This window comes from Glandiceps talaboti, chromosome 1 (genome assembly GCF_964340395.1).
Source record: "Glandiceps talaboti chromosome 1, keGlaTala1.1, whole genome shotgun sequence".
Classification (NCBI taxonomy): domain Eukaryota; kingdom Metazoa; phylum Hemichordata; class Enteropneusta; family Spengelidae; genus Glandiceps; species Glandiceps talaboti.
The window spans coordinates 2,661,138-2,674,559 of NC_135549.1; the positions used below are offsets into that span (position 1 = coordinate 2,661,138).

General features: G+C 36.9%; 1 protein-coding gene across 1 annotated transcript; it reads left to right on the forward strand.

The window, feature by feature from the left end:
• The first annotated feature begins 5,924 nt into the window (after positions 1 to 5,924).
• On the forward strand, positions 5,925 to 13,371 carry LOC144440570 (uncharacterized). Its single transcript, XM_078129960.1, has 5 exons — positions 5,925 to 6,124; positions 7,022 to 7,262; positions 9,047 to 9,154; positions 11,453 to 11,686; positions 12,549 to 13,371. The coding sequence occupies exons 2-5, from the start codon at positions 7,112 to 7,114 to the stop codon at positions 12,836 to 12,838; spliced, it is 783 nt and encodes a 260-aa protein (XP_077986086.1). The 5' UTR covers positions 5,925 to 6,124; positions 7,022 to 7,111; the 3' UTR covers positions 12,839 to 13,371.
• The last annotated feature ends 51 nt before the right edge of the window (positions 13,372 to 13,422 follow it).

Consider the following 13,422-nt stretch of genomic DNA (forward strand, 5'->3'; position numbering starts at 1 on the left):
TAAAGGACTACGGCCCAGAACTGCATCTTATTATTAGCTTCTCTGAGTTTAGTTTAGTTTAGTTTGGTTTTCAGTAAAGCTAATCTAAATGGTTTATGATTAAGGCTGTTTCATGTATCTTATTAAACTGTCAAAAAAATTCGATGTTTTGGTTATTAACGAGAATTAATGACGTCATCAACCAACGCATTTACATAATCTCTATCAACAGCTCGTCTGCACGTGGTGTACAGCAATATTAGAAATGAGCTATTATTACATTGCTTTTGACAAGACATTGCATAATTGAACTAAAAGAATGTTTTGAGTTGAAAAAATGTAAATGTCGACATTTTTACCACGGAATGGTCTGTAAAACACACGAGATTCATTACTAATTCGACCAATTTATCAGATTGTTTGTATAATTTTCAGGCGGCAGGGATATCGATGACTTTCATCTGGAGGAGAAATATGCCTCGATGTCAGCCAAAGTTGGTCTCTGTTCCAGCTTTGTGGCGGTTGTTGCAGTCGTCATATGTTGGGGTGTTTATTCGGCTTATCAAAGGAAACGAAGGCGTCTGATGATTGTAGGAAACGGACAGAGGGGACGTAAGTCGTATAAACAATGATACTTACCCTTGCACTTTTAAATGTTGTATGCCTTGATGGATGTTTTATAAGGTAGTTTTGAGTTTAACAAGGATATCATAAAATAACATGCAAGCTAGAATAGTTATTGAAGTACAACCAACACATCTCAATGTGACATCGTCACTAAGACTCGCACCACTAGTTGTCTGAGGCTGAGACCATTACTGATTGCCTCGTTTCTACTTAGTTTTCTCTCAGTTGTTCCATACATACATGTACATTAATTGTACCTTCCCAATCATTACCACCACCACCGCCCACCCCACCCACCAGCACATTCTTCTTCGCCATCTTTCTTGCAACGCTCATATTGTTCTTGCAACTTTCTCTCAGTTGATAAGAAAATTTGCTTTCATTACAGATTACTCTCGGGTGACAAGGTTAACCGACTCTTTCTTTGCGAGAATAATGTTGTCATCAGGTTCAAGAGATACTACACACACTTGTCGGGACCCTCCACCAGCGTATGACGAAGTGGTTGGCCCTGATTTCATGGATGCTACACAAATAGATTCTTGTGACGACACATGGTCCGTTTCTCTACCGCCATCCTACGAAGTTGCAATACTGGCAAAGAAAGAAAGTGCTGTACGGGCGAAAGATGATTACAATGATGGTGGTGACGACGACTACGATGATGATGGTGATAATAATGAAGCGGAGGCTGTACAGAGTGTATCCACGGAATAACGTGAAATTACGTCACACATGAATATATTGTCATGTAGCAGTTTAGTTGTATTACCTCACATCTAAGCCTTACGACACAAGAAAAGGAAAACGCTGAGTGTATAAGACAGAACGCGAACTACCGTTTTGCTTGAAAGATTCGCAAAGCATGAATACACGTTTTACATGTATTTTGCAGCGTAGTACTGCTTCAGTGTAGTTTAAAGTGCCATGCCTTTCACTTTAAAACAACAACAACAACAACAACAACAACAACAACAACAACAACAACAACAACGCAACAGGGTTTTTTTTTATAGATGTCCATAACTACACGTAAATTGTTGTTGCCACGAAGGACCTCTTATACTGTCTGACAACGATATACACGTATCTTTAATACATATATCACAGTATTTGGGCTTGTATCACAACATATAAGGTATGGTATACTATGGTTAGTCATACCAAAGTCCCATATCATAGAGATTATGACTATATACAGAACATGGAACCCATGATCGAAATATGTATGAAATCATGGATATCTACATGTAAAATCGACAATTTTGTATTCAACATTTACAGGTGTGCTGACTTTCGAATTCAGGATAGTGAAGTTTGAAGTCACGTCAATCAGTCCAAACATATATAGGTTATATTTGTTCCTGAAACATTTTGAACTGTGTTAAAATAGAATTGTTCGTTTTTGCATTTTTAATAGTTAGACATGACTGATTCCAGTGATAATGGTATTTGCTGCCTAAACCCTGGGTCAGTGTTTTATAAATGTGAGTTTTCTAACTTCAGTATTTCGCTTACGTGCATGTCATAAGGACTCTAGGAGTTTTATATAGTCTTTAAGAATTTCAAAAAGAAGAGATAAGTGAGAGACTTCAATTGCTAAATGTATCAGCATATATTTCAGCTAATTGGACAAATTGACTCATCAATAAATCATCCCGCCCATAGCAAACATTCGTTCTAATCGGCTTAGCCGTAGGAACGAATTAATAACAGGTAACTATAAACACGTAGTCTCGCTGCCAGACTCGTGACTATCGTCCCTAAGCTTTGTGAAGACGAGCCGCGAGAAGTGAGGGACTTTAGTCTAAAGTCCCTAAAGTCCCTCACTTCTCGCGGCTTCGCCGCTCGGCTTCACAAAGCTTAGGGACGATAGTCACGAGTCTGGCAGCGAGACTACTATACATGGCATATGTATCTAATGTATTTATATATTTATGAAGAAGACATTAGATAAAACTGTCAAAAGACAACATTCCTGGATATTGACTTTCTACTGGCTGTTAAATTATGTAAAGACTAGTACATCGATTAATAACACATATACCCCCAGTACGTATATGATTTTGCCAAAATGATCAGTCAACAGTTACATGTAACTACATTGGATCAGTCATGTATTTGTAACATTTGTAACATTTGCAAAGGTATGCTAGTGTTTACTACACTGGACCAAGCACCGTGCTAAATGATAAACAACGTACCTGTTGAGTTTATTGAGGAGTGACACCCTGCTTAGTAGGTTAAAGGTGTCAATAAATTTACATGTAACATCAAACTCTATATTCACTTGTTAAACTGTCGGCTATTTTTGAAGGTACTGTGTATGCAACCAGTAACACCAAAGTATACATTTCACTGACGTGTACTGCATTGTTTTCAGGATACATATCAAATGTCTTTTGTTATAATGTAATGCTTTGCTATACATCAACACCCTGGTATCTGTAACTTTACCGATATTTTTTTCATAATTTCGACTTACTAGTATTTAATGCTGTACTTGCTGAGGCATCTATCTATGATCAGCTTGGTGATCAAACCCTATCAACATCTCTCACACACACACACACACACACACACACACACACACACACACACACACACACACATACACACACACACACACTCGCACACACACACACACACACACACACACACACACACATACACACACACACACACTCGCACACACACACACACACACACACACACGCACACACACGTGAATTTGTTGACAAACAAGTAATCAGGTTCATACCCGAATCACAGTGGTTTACATACGGGTATTTAAAACTAATCATCAGGATTATTTATTTACGATAAAGGTAAAACATTACCGAAAAATTGTTTCAGTTTACAAAAATAATGTGTCTTGACACGCAGTTTAAGTTTTCAGTATACTTTCAAGAATAGAACATGACCGAAATCTTACCTTTATTTCTTTATCTTTTCCTGGAACTATTTACAACTTTTCTCTCTCTTTTTTTCTGTATGAGCTGTTACATCTCTAGGTAGGACCACACAATGCAGAAACAATTATCAATATAAAGTTTATAAATCTACACCATTATCTACAACAACGTTGATGTAGTTTTGGCTGTACGTTGTTTCGTCAATGAAAAAGTTTTTTCACCAAGAAAACGAGACATAATTTTTTAGGTAATCCTCATAATTAGTCTAATGAACTGGCAAGCCAATAACAATTTTGAGTTGTAAATTTATTTAAAGAAATATTGTCGAACCACGACTTATAACAGTTCAACGAATTAGCTTGTACTTAGAGTTGTAACAATTCACACGAGGAAGGTTGTCAGTAGGTTGCAATTGTCATTGTCTTTGTCTTGTATTGTTCTGTTATCTGTTTGTATTTATAGAAATGGCAAACTATCCTAACAAATGGCGATATTTGCATCCGTACGCTTAAATGTACCACTCACTTTTTTGTAAGGACAATTTTTTTCAACAAGTTATTATTTTATTTTATAAAGACAATATTTATGATCTTGACACAGTCAATAAATGTTATACCTCATGGAGGACAGACCCTGTTATTTGTTTTGTTTATTTCAAAATTATTTTAAAAATAGAGCAATACATTAATATGAAATTAGAGTATCATCATATACATTGAACAATGACCATGTCATTGTCTGAAATGACCTTGAGCCCATCAACAGAACATCTAAGATTACCATACATGTCAGTAATTGTTTACTACTACCGAAAGCCAACATTCAGCTATACGATGATATATACAAACTAAAACTACAGTTGTTCGATGTGATAGATGGCACAAGTGGATGTTGGGATGCCTCGGTTATATATACATGTATATGGACATAATCATCCTGTTATTACAAACATGTAACTTAATGTAAACATTGGAAGTCCCCCACATTGTAAACTGGAAGATCATTGTAGTCTATGGTGTTGAACATGAACAATAATTATTGTAGAGCGATGTAAAGGTTACATCTTGATGTTCTTCTTGAATTAAACGATAACACACGCTAAAGCTATGATTAAATGGGGGGGGGGGGGCAGTGACATCAATTCATAGCTGGTGATAAAATATAGGTTTATATTACCGTGCATGATAAATACTATCACATGTGAGTAATAGACACAGAGAAAAAGTGTTTCCATATTAAGGATACATCGTTATTCCAAGCATAATGAAAATATGTTTTGAAAATTAAAAATTTGTATTTTTTCCCACTTCATCATTTACACAGATCGATATCGATTCGATATTGAATTCCACTTTGGTCATTTTATCGTTAGAAATCGAATAGATTGAGTCAGATATAATCTATTATGTGTTATGTTTACATGTACAATAGACACCGGTGGAATTACTAAAAATAGAAACACCTTGCAAAGCAGTGTGACTCAGAATTCTATTTTAACTGAAACTGCACTGCTGGCGTTTTTTCATTGTGGATAGCTTAATATAGGATCCATAGATAACACACCCACCTATTTCATTTTATATGTATTATATGGGCCCGGAAAGTAGGGCATATGGTTCATCACCATTGGAAAATATATGCAAAATAAACTGTCATAATGGAAATTTTGTAATAATATGTTGATTGAGACAAAGAAATTACGACCGTGGTAAGAAACTATACATAATTATTCACGTCACCATCCTATGACTCAGGTCTCCATTTTTAGATCCAAAATTACCCACGTAATCATATATATTTATCGATGGCAATGAACTGTGCAATTAAAACATGGCCACGTACGGACACACCCTGCTATTGTATCATACAACAAGAGATAGCTGTTTAAAGTTCACGCAAAAATAGAATATTGTTTCGATGTATATATTGTACCGAATGCATTGATATAATAAAAATATAGCTATATCTAGTCACACTGCACGCATAGACCCCCCACGTTGGTAGAGGGCCTATGCTGCATGCAACGACTGCGATTGGTGACTATTTTGCCACCGCCATTCTACCTGACATATACCGCCTGTACAGTTATTAGTAGAATTTACAGATAGCGTGCATCTATTTCTTTTGATATAAACTTTAGTAATCTAACTCTTAGAAATTCAGCAATTCGGTAAAAAAAAATTGTATTTCATATACTGCAATTGTATTCTGGATGATTTATTCAAACTACCTTCCTTTCAAGCGCTGACGTCGACAGTTGAAATCTACATGACAATAAATACGAATGTATGCATTTATCGAGTTCCTTTGTTCACATACATTTCTTATTTGTCTATGGTTTGTTCAATGCGTTCACCTGACCGCACTGTGTGGAGTATGTGACCTGACCTGACCCCCCAAACACACAAGGCACAATCCTGAAAGGGTTTCTATATTATAATCTTTCAGCGTATGATTCACATTTTCCTAATCCATATTGAGTAATTTGGGTTCCGGAAGTTACGTGAAAGCATCGTTACCAGGGAAACGTTCAGTGTGTACTATCAAGCGTCTTGGTTTGTCAGAGTGTCAATAGCGAATAGACTCTAAACCGCTGAACACAGGTGAGAAGGGTTACATGACGTAGCGTTAATATGGTGTTAAATAAGGTGTGAGTTCTTTCGTGTTTGAAAATACTTCAAACCACGAAAAGGTAATTATAGGACCATAGCAAGGCTGTATAATAACGTGTCGTATTGTGTTATTTGATAGGCCCAGTTTAAAACTTCAAGGGAGGGACTTTCAATTCAATGTCGAATCATGTACATATATCACAGTACAGCTGTGGTACTCAAGGTCATAGCCTTCACTACTAGTAAATGACAGTGTTGTGTATCTGTCCTTAACGTTCATATTGTGATTCAAATGATGTTACACGAAAAGTTGGTATACATGTACTTTGTCTATATGTCTGTGTGTACATGCGCAATGGAAATACTGTAAAATATATCGATGATCGACACTCAAGCTTGGTAGTGAAAATCAGTGACCATTTACCAGTAATATGTGGCAAGCTCTTCAGATATGTTGAAATATATAAGTAGATCGCTTTACACCTTGTATAGTGCATCTTATATATATTTGGCCAATAACATGTTTGGACGACGTTCAAGAGATAGGCTCTAACATCGTGTAGTGATTCGAAATAAAACTTGCATTTTTTAAAAATATTAAATCTAGAAATGCGTGTACATGTATCAACCCATTTACCTTCCCTTTCTTTCTCACATTATGTTGCATGACTTTATGCCATGAATTGCTACAAGATTTACAAGACTGGAACGTTACATGTAAAAACCGTGCACAGCAAGACCCAGGTTTAAATTAGCATTTTTTGCAATCGTCAAAGACGTGAAACCATGTCAAAGTTCAAGAATGACAGAAAATATGAAGCCCTGCCTAGCCAGTTTTCTTAAGTTGCTTCGACGGTTTGAAACTAACGACATATTTTTTTTGTACAGATATTCTGAACAGCACAGTGTACACATGTCAACAGTGACATACAGTTTGGAATGGACTAAATTTTAACGTTTTATGGCAAGTTCACGTCGATGTATTGTACCGTTACCTTGTACCTTCCGTTATTATCTATGATAGAAACTCTCATCGTATTTCAGTCAACGTTCCTATTTTCTACCATCCATGGTTTACAAACATCAACGGTGACAGTCACGGTCACAGGGACTCCAAACATCACTACAGGTAATGTGACTTTTGTAGCTAGCCTGAATACGAGGAAAATGTAATGTTACAACTCGGTAATGTGACTTTTGTAGCTAGCCTGAATACGAGGAAAATGTAATGTTACAACTTAGTAATGTGACATTTTAGCTAGCCTAAATACGAGGAAAATGTAACGTTACAACTCGGTAATGTGACTTTTGTAGCTGGCCTGAATACGAGGAAAATGTAATGTTACAACTCGGTAATGTGACTTTTGTAGCTAGCCTGAATACGAGGAAAATGTAATGTTACAACTCGGTAATGTGACTTTTGTAGCTAGCCTGAATACGAGGAAAATGTAATGTTACAACTTGGTAATGTGACTTTTGTAGCTAGCCTGAATACGAGGAAAATGTAATGTTACAACTCGGTAATGTGACTTTTTAGCTAGCCTGAATACGAGGAAAACGTAATGTTACAACTTGGGGAATGTCCAAAGCTTATATACAACTATACAAGTGAAAAGTGTAATTCAACCAACAAAAAAATAAGCTTTTCTTGTAAGACTGTCACAAAATTCATTCCGTACGCGTAGTATCGACCATGTGTATACCTTGTCGGTAACGTTTCTTTACTACCAAACAATGCATATTCCACTCTTTCAGTGGTGTTAGGCTTTACCTCATAGAAGGGTTAATCCCGAAACGTCAGCAATTGGACTGAGGACATTTTATCTCAACGAGTTTTCTTTTCTTCTGCAAACTGTGAATGCTCTGATCGATGTAGGCAGTGTGGTTTCAATGCTCATTTAGTATAATCCACACAGGGAAAGGACGAATCTTTGTTTCAATGGTGAAAACTCCACTTTCTCACATCATGTTTTCAAAGTATCGACTGAAGTATTCCTTTATATATGATATCATGAATGTTGACCGTTGGTGGCGATCTCATACAAATACTGTAAAACTCCATACTAATATTGTGTACAATTTATTTGAGGTAATACCAACGCTATAGACGGTGGCCTCTTACATGCAACTTTTAGATTCGTTTTTTTTCCTAGAGATGGCTGTAACTGACGATGCCGACAATGAAACTAAGGGTGTACGATATTCAGAAATATTTAAAGTAACTAGAAGTCAAAATGCGGTCTAGTATTTGTATACAATACTATACTATACTATACTATACTATATTATACCATACTGTACTACACTATACTTTACTATACTATACTATACTATACTGTACTATACTATACTATACTATACTATATTATACTATACTGTACTACACTATACTTTACTATACTATACTATACTATACTGTACTATACTATACTATACTATACTATACTATACTATACTATACTATACTATACTATACTATACCACACCACACCACACCACACCACACCACACCACACCACACTATACTATACTATACTATACTATACTATACTATAATATATTAAGATTCATTTTTAATTTACAATGAGGCACTCATTGAAGTACACGTGGAATTATGCCTGTGACAGATGCAACTATATTAGTAGGTTCATCCCCACCACCACCCTGACCACCACCACCGTGACCACCCCACCACCACCACCACCACCACCACCACCACCAGCACCAGCACCACCACCAGCACCACCACCACCACCTTGCCACATTTATTCAAATCTTCATCCATTGTGTTGAGTGAATTAATTTTACATGGCAGTCCTGTCAAGTGCAGGTGAATATTATTTGGTTTCAACTTATTTGATCAGTATCGAACCATTAGCGTACGTAACATATTATTCTGTCATCTCTATATAGAATTTTTCAGCCAATGTGAGATTACCTGTGTGAATGGAGGACGTTGCTCTAACAACAAGTGTTTTTGTAAATGGCCTTATTATGGCAAATACTGCCAACATCTTTACGGTAGGTATACTGTCTTCCTCCTGTAACTCTACCGATGTACAGCTTTTCTTGACAACAATTTGTTAGAGAAACCAAGCTTTCCACACCCAGCGGTCTGGTACTATATACATTATATATTACTGTGACATCGGGAGAAAATCACGATGATATCCTGTACGTGTACCGATCTCTGTACTTTACATGTCATTGTGATAGCGTCGATACACAATCTAGTGAACTTAACATTTTTTTCAGACCATCCCAAGTGTGCTAATATAACAAACCACTGAAGAAATTATAATATTTTACATTTATACTGTCATAGGAGAAAAGAGTAATTAAAGTTGATTTTCTGGTTCCAAGATGCATTGTATGAGACGATGTCGTTTACTTTGTTACCGCGGTATATTTAGGATTGTCATTTCTTCATTATATTTGAAATAACTTTTCATCGTGAAAAGTTGGAAAGACACGTTGAGTGATAGAACAAAAACTAAACACCGTCAATCACAGAGAAGGATTTTACTGGTAAACTCAGGGTATAGTTAGGGTACGGTTAGGTGATACAATACATGTAACAATAATTATGAGTAGCGCGAGCAAACACTGTCGCACGTACTATGCAGACTACATTATGCAAAATTCATCATAGACATGTATGGTGTTGTATTGGATGTATCTTGGAACCGGTAACAGGCATATAACAGAACCCAGTGATGGTTGTCATGACAATATATAGTACGCTTGTAGACAGAGAAATTCGGGAGTCAGTTGTGACGATATCTAGAAGGAAAGGGATAATGTCAGAATGGCGTCCATAGGTCTCTAGTATGGGGACTAGAAACTATTAATTGTGACGATATCTAGAAGGAAAGGGATAATGTCAGAATGGCGTCCATAGGTCTCTAGTATGGGGACTAGAAACTATTAATTGTGACGATGTCTAGAAGGAAAGGGATAATGTCAGAATGGCGTCCATAGGTCTCTAGTATGGGGACTAGAAACTATTAATTGTGACGATGTCTAGAAGGAAAGGGATAATGTCAGAATGGCGTCCATAGGTCTCTAGTATGGGGACTAGAAACTATTAATTGTGACGATGTCTAGAAGGAAAGGGATAATGTCAGAATCGCGTCCATAGGTCTCTAGTATGGGGACTAGAAACTATTAATTGTGACGATGTCTAGAAGGAAAGGGATAATGTCAGAATCGCGTCCATAGGTCTCTAGTATGGGGACTAGAAACTATTAATTGTGACGATGTCTAGAAGGAAAGGGATAATGTCAGAATCGCGTCCATAGGTCTCTAGTATGGGGACTAGAAACTATTAATTGTGACGATGTCTAGAAGGAAAGGGATAATGTCAGAATCGCGTCCATAGGTCTCTAGTATGGGGACTAGAAACTATTAATTGTGACGATGTCTAGAAGGAAAGGGATAATGTCAGAATCGCGTCCATAGGTCTCTAGTATGGGGACTAGAAACTATTACTTGTGACGATGTCTAGAAGGAAAGGGATAATGTCAGAATCGCGTCCATAGCTCTCTAGTATGGGGACTAGAAACTATTAATTGTGACGATGTCTAGAAGGAAAGGGATAATGTCAGAATCGCGTCCATAGGTCTCTAGTATGGGGACTAGAAACTATTACTTGTGACGATGTCTAGAAGGAAAGGGAAAATGTCAGAATCGCGTCCATAGGTCTCTAGTATGGGGACTAGAAACTATTAATTGTGACGATGTCTAGAAGGAAAGGGATAATGTCAGAATCGCGTCCATAGGTCTCTAGTATGGGGACTAGAAACTATTAATTGTGACGATGTCTAGAAGGAAAGGGATAATGTCAGAATCGCGTCCATAGGTCTCTAGTATGGGGACTAGAAACTATTAATTGTGACGATGTCTAGAAGGAAAGGGATAATGTCAGAATCGCGTCCATAGGTCTCTAGTATGGGGACTAGAAACTATTAATTGTGACGATGTCTAGAAGGAAAGGGATAATGTCAGAATCGCGTCCATAGGTCTCTAGTATGGGGACTAGAAACTATTAATTGTGACGATGTCTAGAAGGAAAGGGATAATGTCAGAATCGCGTCCATAGGTCTCTAGTATGGGGACTAGAAACTATTAATTGTGACGATGTCTAGAAGGAAAGGGATAATGTCAGAATCGCGTCCATAGGTCTCTAGTATGGGGACTAGAAACTATTAATTGTGACGATGTCTAGAAGGAAAGGGATAATGTCAGAATCGCGTCCATAGGTCTCTAGTATGGGGACTAGAAACTATTAATTGTGTTTTCACATGCGTTTTTTTGTAGAAGACGATTTAGAAGAAGATGATTCCGATAAGACTGGACTGGGTTTCATTCAGATTGCGGCTATAGTTATAGGTTCAGTTATTGGTGTTTCATTCCTATCCGTGTTTTGTTGGGCGCTTCTCACTAAGTTCTGTACCTCCAAATATGGCTGTGTTGGGAAGCGACCGGAGGAACCACCAGAAGAAGAAAGTCGCTCTTCGGCTCTATACCGGCCTGGGAATCTTAATATTCATGGTAGGAAGCAGTTTGGATTTTGAGTTTCATAATTTCATAATATACTCTGTGGAAAATTCATGCTATTTGTTTTTTGTTATTTGCACACTGCATTTTTCCTGAAAGCTCCAAATATCAATTTTAGCACACGTATTTGTATATTACTGTTGAAGAAAACCGTATTAAAAGATGTGCAAAATCTAGACTGTTTAGACTTCAGTAGAGGGCGCCCTTCGAGGGCATCATTTGGCAACTGTTCCACATATAAACGTCCCCGTTTACAATAACATAACAAGACAGGACAGATTACTGCACTTTGCATTTCGATTACACGTGGAATTTCGTTGAGCAAACGTGGTACAACTTATTCAGTTTATGAAAGGGGGTTTTGATGTACTAAACTTGACATTATAGACAACTGTATCAAACTGTTTGTGTATATTTTGGCCTCTAAGTTTGAAATTATTCCCCGAACGATGGGGCGAACACTAGATCAATTGGTCAAATTTGAGACTTTCAGATAATCAGGATATTACATAGTGTTGTGTGTTAAAGGGTTACTCAGTTCATTGAGTTGCAAAAGTTCATTAAGAAGTTTATCTTGTTTCTGTTTGTTGAATTAGCACCTCACATCTGGACCCACCAACCCAAGTGTACTCAACTTTAGCCGAATCATGATACATGTACTCTGCTCATTGGATTAATGCATACACGGATATACTGGAAAACAATATTTCTATGAAAGACTCAAAATAACGTCACGGTTATTCAGTATAGCTTAAACATAAATTCGTGCTATTTCGTTGTGTCTTCTTTGCTTTCATTTTCTTTCAAGTTAATTACAATTTTGCCTTTAATTTCTTGTTATTGCATTTGTTTGCAGGTGAACGAATTCCTCCACCGAGTGTAAGTGCTTCTCAACAAAACAGTCCACACATCACACACCACACTCCACGCCACCAACGAGAACATAGACCATTATTACCACAGACAAGGCCGTTATTACCGAGCACCACACGATCGTCAGCTTATTTACCTTCTCCACAGACTGATAGCGATGATCTGCCCTCATACGACGAAGTGGCCGACAGCGCAGACGCACCAGATATTCCACCGCCTTCGTATGAGATGTTTCTAAGACTAAAGTTTGGTAGTGACGACACAGATGTATAGATGAAATACCGTCATCATATGGCGGGGTTGAACGACAGCAAATAATGAATATGAAGTTTATACCTTATCTACTCACAAATTAATTGCCAAAACTAACTAAGGGCATAATAGCCAAAACAAGATGGCTGTTTTTACAAGATGTATTAAAGAAGAACAAGAAAATTATATAAGTAATATTTTAGACATAACAAACTTGTCCTATTACACCTCTTCACTTGTAATAGTATGTACTTTCAAAAAGTATTCTTTAAAGATAAAAGTATTTGTTAAATAAAATAAATGTTGCCATCAATTTTACATTGAATGAAATTACAATTGCAACTTATTAATAAAATGGACTTTGGTTTTAAGGTGATCACACTCGGTGTTTAAGATAGCATGTGTCATGTGTAGTATAGTCGTAGATCTTCATGGGGAACGTTGTCATTGAGAGGCGAAGATGGTCTAGTTCCCAAAATTTGATAGTAGCTTGAGGGCCTCAATGGAAAGAAGTGTTTCATTTACTTTATTTCGTAATGTAACTATTTGAGCTAACATGAATAAATATATATTTTATCATTATTATTTAATTATTAACTTTGGTT

What these genes read in the sequence shown, in the direction of transcription:
- LOC144440570 (XM_078129960.1), top strand. Translation starts at nt 7,112, where the DNA reads ATGTATTGTACCGTTACCTTGTACCTTCCGTTATTATCTATGATAGAA. An exon ending in ATACTGCCAACATCTTTACG is followed by an intron (nt 9,155 to 11,452) that starts GTAGGTATACTG and finishes GTTTTTTTGTAG; the next exon opens with AAGACGATTTAGAAGAAGAT. An exon ending in TGGGAATCTTAATATTCATG is followed by an intron (nt 11,687 to 12,548) that starts GTAGGAAGCAGT and finishes ATTTGTTTGCAG; the next exon opens with GTGAACGAATTCCTCCACCG.